This window comes from Sylvia atricapilla, chromosome 17 (genome assembly GCF_009819655.1).
Source record: "Sylvia atricapilla isolate bSylAtr1 chromosome 17, bSylAtr1.pri, whole genome shotgun sequence".
Lineage (NCBI taxonomy): Eukaryota > Metazoa > Chordata > Aves > Passeriformes > Sylviidae > Sylvia > Sylvia atricapilla.
In genome coordinates this window covers 12,186,934-12,208,218 of record NC_089156.1, presented here as the reverse complement: position 1 = coordinate 12,208,218, position 21,285 = coordinate 12,186,934, and the positions used below count along the sequence as shown (strand labels likewise).

The 21,285-nt window shown below is 51.4% G+C and overlaps 1 protein-coding gene across 1 annotated transcript in view; it reads left to right on the top strand.

Annotated features, from left to right (window-relative positions):
* The window catches only part of NCOR2 (nuclear receptor corepressor 2), a 176,172-nt gene that overhangs the window by 45,406 nt on the left and 109,481 nt on the right, over positions 1-21,285 (top strand). Inside the window, exons 5-7 of the mRNA XM_066331748.1 lie at positions 2,044-2,157; positions 13,083-13,139; positions 17,877-17,929. Coding sequence (XP_066187845.1) covers positions 2,044-2,157; positions 13,083-13,139; positions 17,877-17,929 — 224 coding nt within the window. The remainder of the gene's footprint in view (positions 1-2,043; positions 2,158-13,082; positions 13,140-17,876; positions 17,930-21,285) is intronic.

The window sequence follows — 21,285 nt, the reverse complement described above, 5'->3', positions numbered from 1 at the left end:
ATATCCATACAGTGCTATGCCACAGCGAGTAGTTTAATTCTCTGCTGTATTTCAGCTATAATTAGATTTGTGTTTTTTCTTCTAATGAGCTGGTTTTAATGAGCCTCCACTTAGTGGCAAACTTTCGTTTCCTGATAGGACATCAAACCCTCTCATCTGAAATCCCTTGCTACACACCCGACCACTTGGCAGAATTTTTGTGGGTTTCCAGAACGATATAGCCAAGTTTTGGATGCTTTGACTTTTTTTTTTTTTAAAACACAAATATTTCCCCCAAGAGAAGTAATGTATCTGATCCTTTTTGCTGATTCGTTCTTTGGAGTTTTGAGAGTTTATCCCGTGGGAGTGAGGATATGTAATAGGGTGCCTTAAGAGGACACCAGGGAAGAGTTGGCAGGTCCTGGAAGTGCTTCTTTTGCTGATGCCAAATGCTTTGCAGCCCATGGTTTCAGCCGTGGCTTCCCAGGGAGCTCTTGTCCCCTGTCCTGTGCTTTGGGCCACCTGAGGTGTGGCCATGGCTGAGAACATGCTCCTGTGCTTGGAGCCTTCAGTGTGCCACCGTGGTGTGGCTGTTTGCAGCAGGAGGGGACAGATCCCTGCAGTGCTGGGAAAGGTTCAGCCCCTTCCAGGGTGCAGATGGTTCACACTGGGCAGTTCCTGGCTGTTCTCACTCGTGGCTGGAGTAACTCTAAGGCTACTGGTGATGCCAGTTTATGGGACACGGGCTCTCCAGTGCTGCCAGAGCCTGCTCCCCTCTCTGGCTGGCAACAGCAGCTTTTTTGGCTGTATTTTGTTGTTCTCTATGCTGCTGCTTTTCCCTCCATGAGGAGAGGTATCCATCTGTGGGGAGGTGGAGTCCACAGCATGGAGTGCTTCATCCATTGAAACACAATTTTAGGAGTGTGAGTTTTCTCAGCCAAGCCATTAGACCTGTCTGGGTGCTTAAGTGCTTTCTTGGGTTCATCTCAAGTGCATCCTCCTGCCCTGCTGTGCTAAAGGTGTCATCAGCAGGAGCAGAGATGATGGGGAGGAGGAAGAGATGCTCATCTTCTTCTCAGGCCACCAGCCACCGCTGTCTGCGGGAGGTCAGTGCTGTGCTCACCTCTGGTGCAAGCCAAGTCCCAGGTGCATTTTCTTCCTAGTACAAAATTCCTCATGCTTCAACAGGGGATGCTTTAGCTGCAGAAAGAAAAAAAAAAAAACAAAAAAACACCAAACCTACAAAGATTTGGAGATTCAGAGCCTAGCAGGGAAAAAAATCCTCAGCGTTTTTTGACAGGCGCTCCCTCTCCCGTGCCTGTGCTGCCCCGCAGCTGCCGCGCACGGCTGCGCTCTCCCTCCTCACAGGCTGGCCCCAGGAGGAGCCTGGAGGAATCTGTGGTTTCCTCTTTCAGCTGAGCAGTTCCTCAAACTTAGGGGAAGGGCTGGGATGTCTCCTCCCACCTCACAGTGTCGGGGGACACGGAGCTGCAGGTGGAATGTCAGGTTTGGCTGCCGACCGCGGTGACGTTCCGAAGCGCGGGGATGGCTGCTGCCAAGAGTCGCTTCATGGAGAACAGCCATCCCAAGGCATGTCCTCCAACCACTCCACTGAAAAGTGAAGCTGAGGGTGGAGAGCAGCCTTGCTCATCACCCCTGCCTCCTCCACCTCTCCCTGCACGCAGCAGCAGCTCCAGAGGCAGGTAGCAGCAGGGAGCCGGGCTGGAGCTGTGGTTTCACTTAAAGTGCTCGCAGTAAAATCGTTATTTCTAGCCTCGGGCCCGTTCCAGGAGGCTCCTTTGAGGCAGGTCCTCATCCTCCATACCCAAACCACACCGACCCACGAGCACAGGGCCGGTGCCTGGGGCAGGCCAGCGCTGCGCTTGCGTGGCTGGGGCTGCTCTCCTCCCTCTCCCCAGCCCCAGCCTGCCCGTGGCTCGCAGGAAGTCTCCTACCATGGCGCTTTCTGCCTCGGTCACGGCACCACAGACAGGCTCGTGTGGACGGGGATGGCTGCGTTTCTTGCTGTGACTCACCCTCCTCCTCCCCCTTCTCCTTCCACAGCAACAGTTGGAGGAAGAAGCAGCCAAACCACCAGAGCCTGAAAAACCCATCTCTCCCCCTCCTATCGAGTCCAAACATCGCAGCTTGGTGCAGATCATCTACGACGAGAACAGGGTGAGTCTGGAAATGATGGAAGTGCAAATGTGTGTTTGTGCCATGTCACCGTGGCCAGGGGTGGGGAGGTGGGTTAGGATCAGGTGGGGGGTTTTCCTGGGGGTTACCTTCGGGGTGGAAGGCGTGGGAATGACAGGAGCCCTGTCAGGATGGTGCAGATGAGCCCTAATATCTTCTGAAGAACCTACCTGGGGGCTTCCCTGTGATCAGCCTTAGAGATGAAGTGTTCAAGAGATGCTTCAGATTCCTCTCTGCTCCCCTGGGAGTGAACCAGCTTGAAAGCTGCCTCAAGGGGTGGGCTTTGACATGGTGGGTGGGCTGCATGGATGGAGGGTGACATCTCTGGTGCTCTAATACTGGCAGGCCAGCTGTGAGCTCTCCTGGCTGCCCCTAAGCCCCCCAGGCTGGAGCAGCAATGATGTGGATGCAGCCATGGCTGGATTTGTGGATATTTGATGCTGTAAATAGCATTAACAAAGGTCAGGCTGGCATCCCTGGCTCTGGATCTCTGCCTTGACCACTCATTTGTCAGTCGTAGCCTGTAATAGCAGCCCGAGGAGAGATGAATTTTGCTGTGTGCATCGGAGCGATGCTCAGAAATTGGGCCCTTTGGTAGATAATCAAGCATATTCATTTTCATTTAGGTGTTGGATAAAAAGGATGATTTTGCATAAAAGGAAAACTACCAGTCGCTAATTATTTTGAATTGCGAGGCCTGCGATTTCACTGGGAGCTGCAGAAATCCAGGTGCCTGACTCCTAAAAAGAAAATAAAAAATCGCCTACCCTGCGCTCCCAGGCAGTGCAATTTCCCTGGTTTTCCTTTTTCCATCTGCTTCTCTGCCTGAGCAGTAGGAAACCCAGTGCTGGCACGGTCTGTTGTGTGAGTGGGTGAAGGCTGAGGTCGATGTGTTTAAAGCATTAGCAAGTGCCAGCTGGTGATGGCTTCACAGCCCTGGGCTTTGGGGGCAGGTGCAGAGTGTTCCTCAAAGCCATTCCCACCACCAAGTGCCCTCTCTGGGGGTCCTGGGCTTAGATGGCTTGTGCCTCCTGTGCAAGGGGGGAGGCTCAAAAAAAGTGACCCCTCAGACATTTTTATTCCTGTTCATTTGAGCCCTATCCTCCTCGGAGACTCTTGTGTAGCTGAACCACATTACAAGGGGAAGAAGTGGGTGGTGGAGGTGAGGTGGGAGGGAAAGGTGATCTTCAGCCATCACATCCCCAACAGCCTGCATCGTAGCAGTCCCCATCAGCTGGAGCTGGCTCAGGGCTGGGTGTCCTGCCAGTCCCCTGTCCTGCTTTGTCACCTCTCGTCTCTGCCCGTGCCAGCAGAATGTCACACATTCCCTCCCACCACCCTCTCCACAGCAGGCAGGATCTGCTCTCCAGGCCTCACCACCACTCAGGGTGGTCCCTTGGTGTTTCTGCCCTGTCCCATGGGTGATGGCAGAGACTGTGGAGGGCAAACATGGAGTTCCACATTTCCCCTGCCAAGGCCAGGGCCGTAACACTGGGACACTGTCACACTCAGTGCTCAGAGCTGGTGGCATCCCTTTGTCAGTATTAGGGTGATCTCAGCCAGCTTAGAGCCAGGAGTTTCACCATTAACCTTTGTGATGGATGCACCCGTTCCAGATGGGTGCCAGCAAGCAAAGGTCACGTTGGGCATCACATGTTTATATAATTTCACATCTGGTTCTGTGTCCATGTCTGAATTATCCCAAGGATGGGCAAACAGTGATTCTTCCTTGTTCTTGTAAAGTCCCCTCGCGTGTTGTGGGTGAGGAGCCCGCCTGTGGGCAGGAGACTCCAACCAGCAACCTTCCCTTTGGCTTGATAGAAACCAGAGCAGGCTGCAGGCAGGTTCCTCCTTTGGAGAAGACAGGATCTGTCTGTGGGCAGCAGAGAGCTGACAGCATCACTGCCCTGCTGTGATGGCTGAGGGGTGGGAGGACCCTCCAGTGTCACAGCAGGGAGAGGCTGAGCTGGGGCTGCAGAGGGGAGAGAATGCTGAGGATTGTCTTTGTCCAGGCTCCAGTGACAGAGGTGGGAATCAGGATGTAATTGCTCTTCTAAGGAACATTGATGGGCTCAGCTTTCAGCCTCTCGTGTATTGAATGTTTGGGATGCATTTTAGGGGTGACTGCTCTTCTTTTTAGGCAGGAGGATGAAAGGTGGAAGAGGAAGGGTCTTGGGATTAGAGCCAATTGAGATTGTGGTGGAAAATCATGGCTGATGGTCAGCTGTAGGGTGGGTTTTATGGCAGCAGATCCTCCAGATGTATCCAGCTGTGAACGTGGGAGAGGCCCCGACACTCCTGTGCTGACCTGCAGCTTTACAATTAATTGCAAGGTGAGTCGGTAGGAGCAAAGGACTGCAAGCCAGATAGAAATGTGTCAATTTAGAGTGAGGAAGGTCACTGAGCCAAATTTTAAGCTTTTCTGCCTCTTCTGTGCCATGGAAAAGTGAAGTGGATGCCTAAGAGGTCTAGTTGTGGGAAAAGCATCGGTAATGGCTGAGCCAGGGGCTCCAGCCCAGGCACAAAGGGAAGGAAAGCCAGATTTACTCGCATCGCTTGGCTTGTGGCTTGCTCGAGGGAGGCAGTGCACGGCAAGAAATGCAAATAAAAAGAGGATATTCAGGCCTCGGGAGGAGGCGAGAAAGGAAAAGCGCCCCAGAAGCGCTGGCAAAGCCTGAAACGATCTTTAAAGAGCAACGTTGTGGAAAGGGGCAGCAAGCCAGCCCTTGTGCCAATCCCCGAGCAGGTGGGAGGCAGCAGCTTCATGGAGGGGCTTCTTCTGCCTGGCTCTGGCTTGGTTTTTATTGTGAGCCGTGGGTCTGTGCTCCTCCGAGCCCGTTCCCACCGCTCCTGCCAGGCCGGAGCCGCACACCGCCGCCGCCTGTCCCCCGAACAAAGGAGCCACCAAAAACGCTCCATGGGAGACGAGGGGTTACGTGAGGACACAGCAGCTAGAAAAGCCGGAAAATCGAGTTAGCCAGCCATTCTGTGACCTACTTTCCTTTTGGCGATAGCTGTGGCTTTGCAGGCGTGAATGGTTTCTAATTTTAGCTTATGGTTCATCAGGGAAGTCTATATATTTTTCTCACCGCCGAGCTGGGTTATGGATGAGGGGTTGGGGTGAGGCTGGTGCTGGGCTGCATCCGATTTTCTCCAAATTCAGGTTTTCTGAGGCTAAATGCCCATCACGCTGCTGTTCCCTCTTGTGACCTACTTAATGATTTGAAAAGTTCCTCGGTGTCGGAGAGGATAATTATGGAAAACGTGACCTGTAATCCCCTCTTGCTACACTCTGCTGGACATGTAATTGATTTCCAGAAAAAAAAAAAGGTGACTGTACAGATTCTACTGGGAAAGAGTGGAGAGAAGCTGCTCTTGACTGCAGTCAAATCCTGGACTCTGAGGTTGTGGTTGCGTTTGGGAAGCTTTTAGGGGACTTGCATTGTAGAGGAACAGTTGATACTCAAGGTCCAGGTGCCTTCTCCCCTGCTATGTGCTGACCAAAGCCATTTTCTCTTGTGTCCAAAGGTGGGCTGTGAAGTTGCTGTACCAGAAAATGTACTTTTTTGGAAAATCTTTGCAGTGTAGCACAGAAAAACACACATTTGTGTATCTGAGCCAAAATGTCGACTGTACCATTTCTGAAAGTATTTATGAGAATGGGAGTTAACGTTTTGGGTGCTGTCTGTGGACTGACCTGAGAACAGGCAGTGGGCAGCATTGTCAGAAGCATTTGAGTCCTATTTTCAAAAGTGTACTCAGTCCTTAAGAAACAAAATGATGTTTGAAAACAGTTACGGGGGCTACAATTGCCCTGAAGAAGTGCTATGGGAAGCCCAGGGGACAGTTTTGGCTGTTTGGGGGCTCCTCTGCAGGAGTTGGGTGCTGGCAGGGTGGCACAGAGCTACCTGAGGAAATCAGGTTGGGATGGATGCCTCAGCTGATCCAAAGGCTGACAGTGATGGAGACATTGGGGATCTCCTAAATTAAACCCTGTGAGTGATTTTAGTGTCTCCTCTGCGGGAGAAAACTGATCCCTGTTGGTTCTGGCACGTCAGAGGTGGTGTGACACAGCCTCCTTGAGGGCTTTAATTTGCACTTCTGGGACGTGTTATTGTATCAACACAATTTGCCTTTCTTCCACCTCAAATCCCCATAACCAGGCCAGATCAGCTGTGTGTATTTTTAGCTGTAGCTTTATTCCACTGGGTGTTCACGGGATTCCTTGCGTCCGCCTTGCCTTGAGATCGATGGAACATACCTGGGCTTGAAGACGTTTTTGTGCTTTAAAGGGAAATTTCCAAATCTCTTGCTAAGCCCGGGGAGGAGAGCAGCATTGTTCTGTGCCTTTCCTGGCATTCAGGGCTGCCTGAGCTCTCCTTGGCAGTGTGTCCTGGAGGAAGCTGCTACCCAGCAGCCCACCACGGCTTGGCTGGGTGAATTCTCCTCCAAGTCACCTGCGTGTCCCAAAAATTCCTGCTCATGTGCGCGCAGAGGTGCCATATCCCTGATTGTTGCGGCGATGTGGAGCCCACAGGTGCCATCTGTGAGCCAGATGTGGCTGGCTGGAGGCCCCTGCAGACCTGCCATGCATCAGAGCCCACAGGAGTCCTGCTCAGAGCCCAGCAGACTGAAAGCAGCTCCCGTGCTCGTGTCCCTGCAAACCAGCTCACGTCAGCTCTCTGTGAAACACTGCGCTCATTTATCGGGGAGGGAGAGGTCGCGTCAGGACGTGGCGTGACTTCGCTCTCCTCTGCCGTGCCAGGGAGGGGACACCTCGTGCTGTGACCCACCACAGCGTGCCCAGGGCTGCGACCAGTCCCTCCACGTCGCCCCTGTGGGTGCCAGCAGCCACGGGAGCCCGTCCCTGCTCTGCTGTCAGCCCTCTGAAAAAACTGGGTTTGATGGAGGCAGTGGAGGCAGCAGCGTCCGTCTTGCTCCTGAGATTGAGCTGGTGGAAATCAATAAGATTAAATTTTAATTCGTTTTCTGTCTTGATGCTTGTTCCTTCAAAAGGGCACAGCTATCTATCTATAAATTCGGCATTGTGCTGTAAAATTGGAATTCAAAGGACTGTTTGGAACTTTTTCCATCCCCTGCTGCTGTTGTGTCTGTGCAGAGCACGTTCCCAGCTATCCGTTTACCCTCAAATACCTTCATAAAGCATTAATGCTCCATCCATAAATAAGAGAATAAATAAATAAATGAAGGCTTTTAGCATTGCAAAATATAATCTTGCCATTAACTACTCACAGACACTGAGTGTGACTCAGATCCTACAGGGATTTGATGTCTGTAGAACTCTGATTTTCTATGAACTCCTGATTTACATGAGAAAGGGAAGAATCGGGCCTGCCTCATCAGCACGGAGCTGGTGCAGTAAATAAGACCTTAACAGTAAAAGTGCTTTTGAGCATTTAATCTACTGGGCTTTTTTCAAATTCTAGTTTACGTGGTAGTTGGGATGGGGGCGTTTAGTATTTGGCTGATGAAAGGGCCTTGTTTGTTTTGCTTTTGTTTCTAATAACTTTTATTCTGTCTCATTTGGGCTTGGTGATGCAAAATGGGCTTTTGGAAAGTCCAGAGGGAAACTGGAAAGGCCAGAATTCACGTATTATTGACATTTCTGCATGATAGCAAGATTTCAAAAAAAGATAAAATTTAAACAATCACCTTGGAGTCATTGAGAATATTTTAATTTTTAATTGGATTTTAAGGAAACTTTCATTTGTTTTGGCTTTTTAATGGTCCTGGCATCTGTTTCAGGATCTGGAGTTCCCAATAGATGTATTGACATAGAAAATTTGTCTGTGATTAACCCAGACCAGATAAGACCTGGGTTTTCCTGCTTTTTCAGGTCTTAGAAGCAGTGATGAGAACTGCAGAGATCCCAAATCCACTGGAGGCTGGAAGGCAGACCCTGCAACACAACCCTGGCGCTCGGGTTGGGTGACTGGCGCTTTCCTGTAACTGCTGCAGGGCTAAAACGTGGATTTCTGGAAATTTTTCTGTGCAGTGCCAACACTTGGAGCAGTTTTGCAGTGGTGGAACGCTCAGCAGTGGTTTGCAGTGGCTAAACCTTGCTGGCACATCACTTTAACTTCAGTGTGCCTCTGAAGGGCAGCGCAGCCTTGCAGACAGCAGAGCAGGGTGAGAGTGTGAGTGGAACCCCAGCTGTGTCTGGGGGCTGCCACACTGCCCCTGGATGGGGTGTGAGTGACCCAAGGACTGAAACTGTCTGGCAGCGATGAGCCAAAGCCAGAGAGTAGCAAATAACTGAAATGAGTGGTTTTGTCACACTCTGTGCAGGGTGGGTGGGGACTGGTGTGAACACACAGGGCTCCAACGTCACCAGTTCCCTCTGTTTTCTTACTAATTGTGATGAGTCATTTGTAACCCCTGCTGCATCACCTGCTGGCCCCAGCCTTGGGGACAGCTCTGTGTCGCTGCTGGTGTGGTGGGGAGATGGCTCCAGCTCAACACAGGGATGTGGGGAAGCTGCATCCCATGGGCATCCATGGAGAGCATCAGCCCCTGGGCCAGGTGAGAGGGGCTCATGCCATTGGGGCTGATCAAGGTTCTCTGGTGCTCAGGGTGTTTGGGTTCAAGGAGAGCCCAGGGGATGGCACTCATTTTTGGTGTGCTGAGAGCACTGTGGTGGCCGTGCCTGCAGGAGCTGGAGAGGGAGGAATGTTGCTTTCCCTTCTACAACACTGGGGCTCATCCCACCTGCTTTGTGTGGAGGGCAGCAAATTGCTGGGGTGGTTTGGCTCTCAGAGAGAGCACGCTGAGGTTTAAAGGAGAGAAAAAAACAGTACTTGTGGCTGTAGGAGTGAAAATCTTTCCCTATGGAACGGGCATTGCCAGGTTGTGGTTTGGTCCCAGCACATTTTTTGGCTGTTTGCTTCCTGCTGCATGCAGAGAGGTGTCTCGCCTCAGGGTTTCCATGATTTCTGCTGACTTCAGCCACACTTCTCCTGAACTTTGTTTTAAACCAAATCCCACTCCAGCCTGCCTCTTTGCCGTGCTGCTCCCACAGCCCTGCCTGTCCTGGGGACGTGGTGCCAGGACAGGAACTTTTTGCAGCACCGTCCTGTGCGCAGTCTCCTTTCTCTGGAAGGGCTTTGCCTATCTGTGTGCAGGACATGCCTGGTCCCAAACAAAAACCCTCCCATTCCCCAGCACCGCTGCCTACGGGATGCTATAAATAACCCCGGGAGCACAGTTCAGCTGCAGCAGCTTTGTGCTGCATGGAACCGTGGCTGGAGCCGGGCCAAGAAAGTGCCGCCTCCTAATTTCAGATCCGCTTTCTCAAAATAGCTCCTGTGTTTCCTTCTCTTCCATTTTTAAACTTCGCTTTAAGAAGAGCCCACGCAAAATCCCAGGCTCTCCCTCCTCTGGGTTGGGTTGCTCTGCTGCCTCGTGGGCTTGGCCCGTCGTCCCCACGGGAGCTCACATGGCCGGAAAGCTGCTCTGCTGCCTCCTTTCCCCTCCCAAGCCTATTTTTAACTTTCTTCAAAGGAGAAGCAAAGGGCTGGAGTTTGCTTTGGAAGCCAAATGCTCTTCAGGCGAGAATGAAGATTTCTGTAGTCTGCAGGGAGGTTTTTGCTGTTGGCAAGGATGTCTTTAGCCCCAGGCCCGTTGCAGGAGCATGAGCAGGGGTAAGAGCACGATTTGCCTGCCTGTGCCCCTGCCCAGGGGGAGACAGGTCCTGTAGGGGCCAGTGCTGCTGCCTGATACAACAATGGGTTCCCTTCTGAATCCATGGGCCCCACAGTGACCGTGGTTTTGGTTCAGACACATTTATTGAGGCATTGATCCCTCCAGAAATGCACTTGGAGGTCTCTTCATGAGCACCACTGCTCCACTGCTGGAGCAGTATTTCAGGATTCTCTACCAGATCGAGAAAAGGGGTCTTTACCTGCTTGCTGGGGAGCTGCAGAAGGACTGCACAAGTGATGGGGATCTTCATGTGTCTCAGTAGAGGTAAAGGCTTGGGTTTGCTTCTTGATGCATTTCCTTCTGTTGAACAACAGGAATGCAGGCACAGGTGGGGTCATTCAGCTGATGTTGGATGCACCCTCTGGTTTCCTTCTGCAGGGTCCATCACTAAACATACTCCTAACAAAATCAGCACTGGTGGCCGTGCCTTTGGAAGGGAAAGGATTTACCAGGACTGCTGATGGTCTTTAGCAAAGGCCCCGCTGCTGCAGGAATTCCTAGGGGGGCTGCCTTTGTTACCTGAGCAGTTTGAGGTTTGCATAAATTCTCCAGTCGGGCTTCTGGCTGAGTCCCTAGGCAGGGACACACCTCCCTGTGTCTGTCTGTCCTTAGAGATGAGCCCCAGCGTGGTGGGAACCTTCTGCTGGGTGTTTTATGTTCTCCCGCCACCAGCTCTCACCTCGGTGTGCCAGGCCCTTCAGACAGCTCATTATGGTTCTGCTATGATCTGATAAAGGCAGCGAGGAGCATCAGCAATTACAGTGGGTGTCAAGTGTTAATTGGGCAGCTTTCAAGATAGAGGCATTTCTTTGTGTACGTACAAAGACACGAGGAGCTCGGAATAGCTTCTCCTCCTGATCTTTCCTTCTGGAGACGTGTGTATTGCAGTTGGTTAATGCAAGACAAATTATGTCATTCTTCTTGATTCGCCACATGTTCTGCCTGTGGTGGTTTGCCTCTGGCTTGTCTCATTAAGTTGTCTAAACATGGCAAATGCAGCAAGCTGAACATACTCAGCTTCTTCTCAGAGTTAATCTCATTGTACACACGGGTCTGCAGCATCACCAGTCCCTTGCTGTGCCATCCCTGCAGCCAGGGCTGGTGCCCAGGAGAGCAGGCCCGTGGTGGGACTGTCTGCCTTGAGTGAGGCTACAATCTTCTACCCGTAATTATGCAGAATGCAATTAATTAATTTGCTGCTTTTTGTCCCAGGTATGCATCAAAAAAATTTGGGGAAGCTGATGCCTCCTGCTCACCAGCAACAAATGGCAGGCAGGAGGGCATTGGCCAAATCATCCTCTTGGCTGCTGATGTGGAGTGTTTTTAGCAGGTTTAATGATCCTTCCTCTCCTGAAAGTCTTACCGCTTGGTTTTAATTCTGTAAGACTTTATAATGCCACAGTGCCCGTGTTCTCCAAGGTCAGCAGATTTTATCACTGGTGAAGACAAAAATATTGAGCTGTGGCTCAGAGTTCTCTGTTGTGTGATGAATTTTTCCAAGGGGCAGGTCCCTGGGCAGACTTGGCTCGTTCCCATTAACAGTCAGGGGGGCAGTGACAGTGACACCTGTGAGCCCCAAGGTCTGCTGTGGGGTGTACACTGACAGCAGGGTTGCTGCCTGCCCGGTGTGGGGTGGTGCCAGGGCAGCCTCCTCCTCTCTCTGAGCATCCTTGAAGTCACTTTTAAATTGCACAAAAGCTTTGTGTCCTCCTGAGTGTACAGTAAATACAGGAGCTGGAAGCCTCTCCTGGTGATGCTGTGGTGAGGCCCCTGCTGCAGGCTTTGCACTGGGACTGGGCTGATTTTGGCCAGGGCCATTTGACCACGGGCAGGGTGACTCCTCCAGTGGCTTTTCATTGTACAGAAAACTTTGAAAGAGTTTTCAAAGTGCTTTCTTTCAAAGTGCTCTTGTGCAGATCAGACTCCGTGTGGGTGCACAGGGCTCCAGAAGGAATCTGCACACCTACAGCTGCATCAGTGCTTCTGAGGACCAGCCAGCAGTGAGGGTTAGATGGAACTTTTGGAAACCCTTCACAAGGGTGCGTGTGGGGGCAAGCAGCAGGGCTGTGTGCCAGCCTTTGGCAAGACAATCCTTGGGAAACTCATCCTCCCCTGAGACAGTGTGAGAGGTGCTTGGTGCTGGAGAGCTGCTGGAGCCGGAGCCCTGGAGCTGAAATCCCTTCCCTGCCCTAGGGGATCTTTCCCCAGGGTTTGCCAAGCCCCTCTGCTTCTGCCAGGAGCCCAGAGCCCAGCCCACCTCTTCTCCCTCAGCTCCCTGTTTTAGGCAGCCGGGGATTTTCTCCTCTCCCTTATCCCAAAATAGCTGAAACTACCTATTTTATCTGAACCTCTGGAAATCCATCTCTTCATCCCCATCACTGTCAGGTATTTGGCTTTAGCAGCTCAGCCCGTGGTGCCGGCAGCACGCAGTGATCTGGATTTATTGCACTGTCAGTAACCCCCCTGAACAGCCTGGCTTCGCGAGGAAGTGCTGTTTACTGAAAATGTCATCTTTTATTTAGACTCCTGCTACAGCCAACCCATGTCTTTTTTTTTTTTCAGGCCTGTTTAATTAGTAAAGCACCGCACAGCCCCTGACACGTGTTCCTGGGTGGGTTTTTTTTTTTGCTTTTAAGAAGCACTAGGTCGCCTGGCCGGGGGCAGGAGGGGATGAGGAAGGGCTCCTCTGCAGCAGGGAGGGGAGAGAAGCCAGAGCACGCCGAGGAGCCAAGGGCAGCTCAACTCTAATGATCACATGCTCGTCAAGCGATGAATCCTAGAAAGGGCATCTCTGCGTGCGTGCCGCTTTGCCCGCCCTCCTCCTCCTCCTCCTCCTCCTCCTCCTCCTCCTCGCAGGGCAGCCGCACAGAGGTACCAGGCACAATCCCACAGGGGTCAGGGCTCTGGGTCACTGGCCAGCACAGCTCGGATGCTTTAAAGTCATGCTAACGCCAGTGCCGGAGCTCTTCGCCCACGGGTTTTTCCTGCAGGTCTCCAGAGGCTGAGCTGAACCTTTCCACCCACTCTCAGGGCAGGGATGGGATTTGTGACGGCTCTGTGGAGGTTTGAGAAGTGGTTTTAGCAGAGGGGAGAGCTGGAGCGGAGAGCTGCGACTTGTAACCGATGGCACAAATAACTTTTTTTTTTTTATTTTTTTTTCTTCCTCTCCCTTTTCCTCCCTGCAGAAGAAGGCGGAGGCTGCCCACAGGATCCTGGAAGGGCTGGGTCCCCAAGTGGAGCTGGTGAGTGTTACCTCTGGCTGCGGGGAGCGGGAGGCAGGTTTGGAGAGGTTCCTGGGTGGTGAGCCATCACAGCACCCTGTGCCTGTCTGTGTGTGTCAGAAGGAAGTGTGCTGCTGGCCCGGACCTCTCGCTGGCACTGCACCAGAGCAGGAAGCAGAGTGACTGAGATGAGTACTGAAACGCAGGCAGACACATACACAGAGCCCTCCTCGGAGAGCCTTAACCCTTTGGCTCCCTCCTCACGCTCTGCAGTGGAGCTGGAGGGTGGAAGGGGCTCTGACACTGTCTGCTGCACTTGGGATGCTGCTGGCTTTGGCAGCTGGTGGCACACACAGCCCCAGTGTGGGGCTGCTTGGGCTCCCCTCTGTCCCACCCTCTGGAAATAGAGGAGGATGCTGAAGGGTGCCCTGTGAGCACAGCCCGACTGCAGCTGCCACAACCTGCAGGTATCAGGACTCACACACTTCCTATTTCAGTCTCTCTCAACGCACAGGGAAGCTGAGGAAACAACTTAGAACAAATTGTCGATTTTGAGCTGCTCCCTCATCTGGAAAAATCCATCCGTAGGTCAAAGGGCTGACTGCTGGAGGGGCAGCTGGAAACAGCCCCCTGGGGGCTGAGTCCTGGAGAAGGGTGCCTGGAAAAGGAGCATTGGCAGCGATGCTGCTGGAAGGATCAGACCCAGTCTGCCCGAGGATCTGCTTTGCAGCAGCCGTGGGATGCAGTGGAGGGAGCCGTCTGTATGAGATGGGAGCAGGCAGCTCACAGGCTTCCACAGCTGTAATTTGCACTCGCCTTGTGGGGGTGGCACTAATTGCTGTCTTCCCCTGTGCATAAGGGAGAGGTCACACGTGACAAAGCCCACTTCCTTGTTGGGGAGGTAACACTCAGTATTATTCCTCTGAGTCACCGGGGTCAAACCCTTTGCTCTTTCTGCTCTCAAGATTGGCAGTGCCCAGGGTCGGTGCTTCCTCCTCCGAAAGATGTTGCATTTTCTTTCCTTCCTCCTCCCTTGTTTGGGTTTGTTTTTGGTTGTTTTTTCCCCCTCTGTTTTTCCTATTTTCAGTTTGCTGATATTTTCTCCCTGGGTGTTGACACTGCGTGGTGGAGGCTGTAACAGACCTTTCCCTGTCTCTGTGCGTTACTCATCAGAGGGCAGGGGAAAAGGGGGAAACCTCACTGAGAAAACGCAGCTGGGCTCTGTGTGCTTCCTGCAGACTGTCTGATCCATCTGCCATGGCAGAGGCACAGCAGTGCCCAGGAGAGACAAGATGAATAGTCACAGCTTCTTCTGAGCTGGAAAGGAAGCAGCTCCAGGAAGAAGAGCACGCTCTGCCCTGGTGCTCGTGCCTGCTCCACCATGTCACACACCACATACTCCAGCCTTGGAGCTGCCACAGCCCACGGGTCTCCTAGAGGGAGGTTGAGCATCCTGGTGCCAGTCCAGTCTGTGCAGGGAGAGGTGTGGCTGTCACCAGGGGTTGTGTGTTGCTGTTGGCTCTGCTGGGATGTCCTGTCCTGGCTGTTGAGAGGTGCCTTTGGAGAGTGGTGGTGCTGGATGTACACTGGTGTGGTAATGGGCAGCGTGCCAGAGATTGTGGTGGGAATTGGTCAGGCATGGCACCAGTACTGGGTGCTGCTGGCAGGTTGGAGCAGGAGGGTTTTGGGGAAGCAGGAATGCAGTTTGGGTCCTGGAAAGCTGGTGCTCCTCTCTGGGTCAGGAGGAGGTTGTGATTCAGTAAACCAGGGCTCTGCTCATTTCATCCCTGCAGTGTAGTGGTACCATTTAAAAAAATGTCCACGTGTTTTCCCCAGGGAGAAGTGTTTTTGAGATGCATAATCTGAACCCTGCAGTGTCCAGAAAGCAATTGAGACCTTTCATTCTGTTTTATTTCTAAAGAGCTTTCAGTAAATCCAGGGCTTTTCCAGTAATAGCTTTGCGTTGCAATAATGTTTTTTCTAAAATGTCATCCTCCATAGAAATGCATTACGTGTTCCTGATCCTGGAGAAACACTGGGTGTGTTTTGAACATCACCTTACCTTATCTAACTTGTGAGCTTTACTTCTGCTTACTTGCTGGGAAAGGTGGAATTAGGAGTTGTGGATGGCTCTGAGGGAAGAGGCTGTTTCTCAGTCCCTGCCCTGCTGAGAATAAAGTTTCTTTAAGTATTTAGACTGTAAGTTCTCTGTGGGTAGGTAGAACTTGTCTCCTGGGCTTCCTCCACTGCATGGGTCAAGTTACGGTGCTGAAGCTCTTGTGCAGATAGAAATCTCTTTGACGTGCTGGTGTCATATGGATCTTGGATTTGGGTCCCAGAATTTCATGTTTCTGAGTGTTTGGGCATTTCTTTTAAAGTGATGTGTTCCAGCATTTGCCTGCTAACACTTAGGTTTGCTGGCTAAGACTCTAAGTGTTCATATCATTTATAGGTTGTAGTGAAGAGGAACCATTAGCTTTTGGTCAGGGCATCTGTGATGTCCATGTGCACGTGAGCATTTTCTAACCCAGGTCCAAAACAAAACGTTAATTCCACTGCTTCTCCCAGAGGAAGGTCTCTGTGACCTGCGACGTGCAAGTTTCTTTGCTTTGATATTTATGAGCAAGGAGTGAAGAAAGACACTTATTTCTCAGAATTTCCAGTTCTTGCGGTCCTCTTCTAAAAGACAGTCACTGGTCACGGCCTCCCAGTGGTTGCTCCAGCTTTCCAGGGTGACTGAGGATGTGATGCTCTGGAGCTGCAGCTCTGTGGTGCAGACCTGCCTCTCTCAAACTACGTGATGAGACGGATGTCTGTGTTCCTCTGAGCTTTCCAAGCGTGAAGTGCACAGCCAGCTCTGATCCTGGAGTCAGCCCAGCAGGTCTGAGAGGATCCATGATAGAAACAGCCCTGAGGAAGGGATACCACTGAGAATATCTTTACCATGAGGACCTACTCCTTCTCCTCTGCCCTGGCTCTGCCAGCACAGGGTGACCAGCACAGCTGTCTCCTGGCAGACCGAGCCCCTCACCAGGTAACAGACACCTGGACACTGCTGAGAGTCCTGCATCCCTCCTGGAACACTGTGGTTCATCTCCCTGTGCCTGTCTGCCTGGGGATTACGTGCCTCTGCGTGCCCCCTCCACCTGGGGATTACGTGTGCTTTCACAGAGAAGAGGGACACGTCCAAGGGCAGCCACAAAGAGCAGCTGATGACCTGCTGGTGCTGCGGTGATGGAGCAGGGAGAGCTACACAGTCTCTGTTCTGTGTGCATTGATGTGGCTGTCCTGTGGGGCAGCAGAGTGGTGAAGCAGAATCTGTGTTTCACAGAGAAGTAGAAACAGGCTGTGTGGAAAAACAAGCTTCTGTGCCAAGCACCTGTGATGGTGATAGGGAGATACCACGGAGGATGTGGGAGTAACACCTTCTTCATACCGGAGGGGAAAAGGACCCATCTTTGTTTACAGGTCCTGTCGCCTCCAGTGCTGCTCACCTGGTTCAGCAGATGCTTGGCAGATGTTTTGCTCGTCTCTTGTGTTTAATCTGAGATGAAATTGGGTATACCCAACAGCCTCAGCCCTGTTGACCACAGGATGAGGGTGAGCTGCTGTGTGTGTCCATGGTCAGGATGCTGCCTTCAACCAGGCCATGACATGTCCCTCTGTCTGTGTTGGTCACAGATGTTCACAGCTGGTTTGGGGAAGGTTTGTGGATGAACTGCTTGAGTACTTGGTGATGTTTTTGTGGTCAGATCTGAGCTGTGCTCTTCAGGTGATGGCTGGGCTATGGCAAGCTTTTGGATATCTCAGTCTCAGACAGTGTTCACAGAAGCTTAAAACAATGAACAGAAGTGTTGAAGGGCCTAATCCTGAGCACCCTGTCAGCCTGCTGACGTGGACACAACTGGTGGCAGCCCGTGGCTGTGTGCTGAGCTGTTAATTACAGTGGGTAGGATTGAGCCTGGTCTCTGTAGCATCTCTCCCTTCCAGAGGTTGGACCCTCCAGGCTCCCAAGGGTAAATCCCTGGGAAGGCAGAGATAGCGGGGTTGTATCAGGGATGGATCCAACTCTCCTGACTCCCCACTGAGATCCCTGCCATAATCCCCCACTGAGGAAGCTGTGCTCAGAGCAACCCTGGGGAAAAAACCCATTTGTCTGCCGGAGCCCAGTGTCCCCTCCTTAGGGACAGATGAGCATCGCTGTACTCAGAGGTACTGGGGCACTGCGGTGCCATGCCTGGGGACCTGGCAATGCTGAAAACCCCGGGGACAAACACTTGTCCTGCCTGCAGTTGCCTGCTCCTGTCTCCCTGGCAGGGCTCAGGCAAAGCTTTTACCGCGTAGACATAACAACCCTCAGCTCACAGACTGTCTCTCCCCGCTCCCCGAGCCCCGCTTTCCCCTCTCCTCCCCCGTGTCATATGTTCCGAGGCGCAGTGCGTTGGGGGTTTTTTTTTTTTATTATTTTTTTTTTAAATCGGTGAATAACAGCCACGTCCTCGCCGTGTTTATCTACGGCCGACGGCACGGATGGCTCTCCGTGAGCCGGCTCCGGGGCTCTGCACACCCTCCCACGGGCTGTGCCGGGATGTGCCGGCACCGGAGCGGCGCCGCCGGCACCGGGCTCTTCCCCCGGTACGGTCCAGGGCTGGGTGGCTGCCTGTGCCCAGCATTACTGCTCAGGGAGAGGGGTTTTTTTGAGTTCCTAAATGTCACACCAGTGCCATTTATGCCTTCGTTTTCTCTGATTTGTTTCAGCCGTTATACAACCAGCCTTCAGACACCAGGCAGTACCATGAAAACATTAAAATGTAAGTATGCGGCAATAAAGCTGTTCTAAATGTCAGGTTGGGCAGTAGACTGGAGCAAGGAGGGGTGTCAGCTCGCTCCCAGACCTCGATTAAAGCTGCTGAGGAATTGTGAGCATCCTATGAGAGCTGCTCTGGGTGCCTGAAGCAGAAACCAGCTCCAGGAGCTGCGGCTTGAGGTGGATGCTGAAGGTGCTGTTTGATTTTCTCAGGCTGGGGTGGATGTGGGTCCTTGATGTTTTTTCCCAGACAACACTTACCTTAAGTGCTTTCTTCTGTGTTTCACCCGTACTGAAATATGAAATCAGCTGCCTCTCTGTGTGTGTGTGTGTGTGTGTTTGCATGCGAGAAAGATGAGGTAAAATGAAAAGTTGCAATTACAATTAGATTTTCATGAAGGACCTCTTGAATGTCTAATAACAACTGGTTATTTCAAAGATACTTACTGAGACTTAGCAATCATCTAATTTGACTTATCACCTCAATACATGATTTAATCATCAGCATGTGTTTAATAACCACAGTGACTTCCTGAACATAGAAGAACTATAACAGATAATGAGAATAGCGATAATTGTGATTATTGTTGGAAATTTAAATAGTCAAACCAGATCTGAAACTTTTTTATCTGCCTTGAATGAACTCATGATTGCTCTGAGCTGCCTGCAGCGTGTCTATTTTGGTACCAGCTCGGTCAGCTGGTGATAATCATCTTTAATAATCTATTAACAAAAGTTAATAATCTCTTGCTTTTCAGTGCTGTGTTAATTGATCCCGGGGGGTTTATAAGGGAAGAGTTCCCGTACCTTTGCTCGAGGGGAGCGTGGTAGGAGGTGGCAATGTTTAGGGGCTCTGTGTCCCCAAGGGCTGCAGGGAGGAGGGTTTGGTGACGTGACCCCACTGCTCCCTGCCAGGCCCTGCTCCATTCCTGCTCCACCCAGAGCTTCCTGTGTCATCCCAGCAATGCACTCCCTGCAAAACACTCAAAGCCAGCATGTGCCTCTCCCCAGGGCTCAGGGGGTCCCTGTCAGTTCAGGGGGTCCCTGCCAGTTTTGGGGGGCTGATGATTGATAAATCGCCTTGTGTGGCCCAAAGATGTGCTCTCTGCATTGCTGGTTGTGTTCACCCCTGGCTCTGACTGAGGGGTGGAAGTCACCAGCTCTCAGGGACCCTCCTGCCTTGAGGGGCCCCACAGCCATCCCAGTGCAGCTGCTGGAGGTGGCAATTCCAAGCCAACGGCTTGCATTGTCCTAGAAAGAACGAGTTAAAAGTAGATTCAGATACTTCACCCACTCTGCATTCCCCTGCCAATATTTGTGGGTCTGTGATCACATTTTCCTGTGATTTAAGCTATTTCCTGTCCTGGGTTGCTGCCTGAAAGACGAGTGCAAACAAGAGAGAGCTGACTGTGTGAGTCAGGAGTGAAACTGTTGGTACGAGGTGAAGCCCCATCAAAGCAGGTGCTCCCCTCCATCCCTGCTCTGTGGGCATCTGCAGGGTTATCCCCACCCCAGACAGTGACAGTCCCCATGTGGCTGTAGCAGTGGCAGTGACAGACCAAGGAGAGGTTGGAACAGGCAGGCTTGGGGTTAATGTTCACTGTGATTAATGCTGCAAAAATACGGGAAGGAAACCACACATTTTAATGAAAAGCCTCCGTCTCCTCCTTCCAGAAACCTGGCAATTAGCTGCCTTCAGCTGGTTATTGATGCCAGCCGAGCACAGTTACAGATCCAGGTCAGTGAAAGGCCCCTGAGCAATCTGGCCTCCAGATGTTGGCTGTTGATGGCCATGGGTCTGTCTTGGGGGTCCTTGGGTCTGGTCTGCACTTTGCTACTTGTCAGTGGGCACACAGAGAAATTGGTGTGTCTTTTTTCCCATCTCTCCATCCATGCTGCACGTTAAAGGACATTTCGATGCTCGGGAGGCAGATAGGAAATGAAGATTTTGGAGATTCTTCCAAGCAAATGATTTAGGGTCCTTTGACCAAGAGCAGAAGATATTAGACTTCTCTGTTTTGACTGAGTTACACTTGGATGTTCACATCTGATGTGCAACTTTTCCACAAGCTGAATTTGAAGATATTTTTTGTCTTTTCTTTGTTCTTAATATGTTTGTGCCTTTCTGCTCCAGAAGAGCAGCTTCTGCTCCATAGCCTGGAGGTGGCTGTTTTCATAGAAGATGGAGTAAATCCTTTGGGTGCTGGGAGACACCAGCCAGCTGCATTAGAGCATCAGGACAGCTGCCAGGACACCACAGGTTATGTTTTGCCAAGGTGTAATTGAATGCAGATTCTCCAGAACAGCTTCACCCTATGCAGATTTAGCCATGAGGAAAAAAAGCCTTTTGGCAGATTACTGGAAAAATCATCTGGGTTGTGATTCTGTCCACAAATCCTCACGGCATCCTGGCTGTGTGGTGCCAAATGGAAATTGCCCCCATGTAAAGCTGGAGCCTCGTGGGTACAAGATGGCCAGGCTGTTACTGTCACAAATACTTTTCACTGCCTTTGTTGTTGTTGTTTTTAAACACTTCTTAGTGTGAATTTTTTTATTCTCAGCTGAATGTTTGCAAGTGTCAGTGGGAAGGCATTTGAATATCAGAGAGCCAGGATTCCTCGATTTCTCCACAGCTATACTCTCTGCCTTGCAACACTCATTTAATTCTCCCTTCTTGTTTGCTTTGCTTTTCAGCTGGGATGAGTCACGTATGCTAATAGAGCTGACTGGGGAGTTACCGGGAGAATTTCTGCTCTTACTAAAATGTTACCGGTCTCTTATATTCACGGAGTTTTATGGCCTGTCTCCTATTCAGTACAGTTAAAATTAATTTCATGCCCCAGTTCATTCCAGTGTTTGCAGCTTCAAAAGCTTTTAAGTCCTGTTTAGCTGCCTGGCTGTGCTCCGTTCCTCGTCTGTGCGGTCCCTTTGGTTCACCTGTGAGTGCAGGCTTCCAGCAAACGTGGTTAATTTTGTATGCTACATCTGCTGCGGGAGCCAAGGCACCCTTGAGTGGTTTGTTCCAAAGATTTGACCTACCTTTGATGGGACCGTGTCCTTTCTGTTTGAAATAATCTGCGTTGCTGGAGAGAAGGGCTCTGCCACTTCTGCTCATGGAGAAAGAGGAGGGCAAGATGGCATTTAGTGCCCTCATTTCACAGGGATGGGGTGAGCTTTGCCCCTGTGGCTGGCTTGGCCCTTGCTGTTTTTCAAGACAAGAATTTTTTTGGCTTTGCAACAGACTGAAAAGTTTCTTTAAGATGCATCTCAGCACAGCTGGAAACCACTCAAGCGATTCTGCATCAGTTGAAGAGGCTACAAAAGACCCCTTTTTCTACATTTTGATGAAACACAACAAGT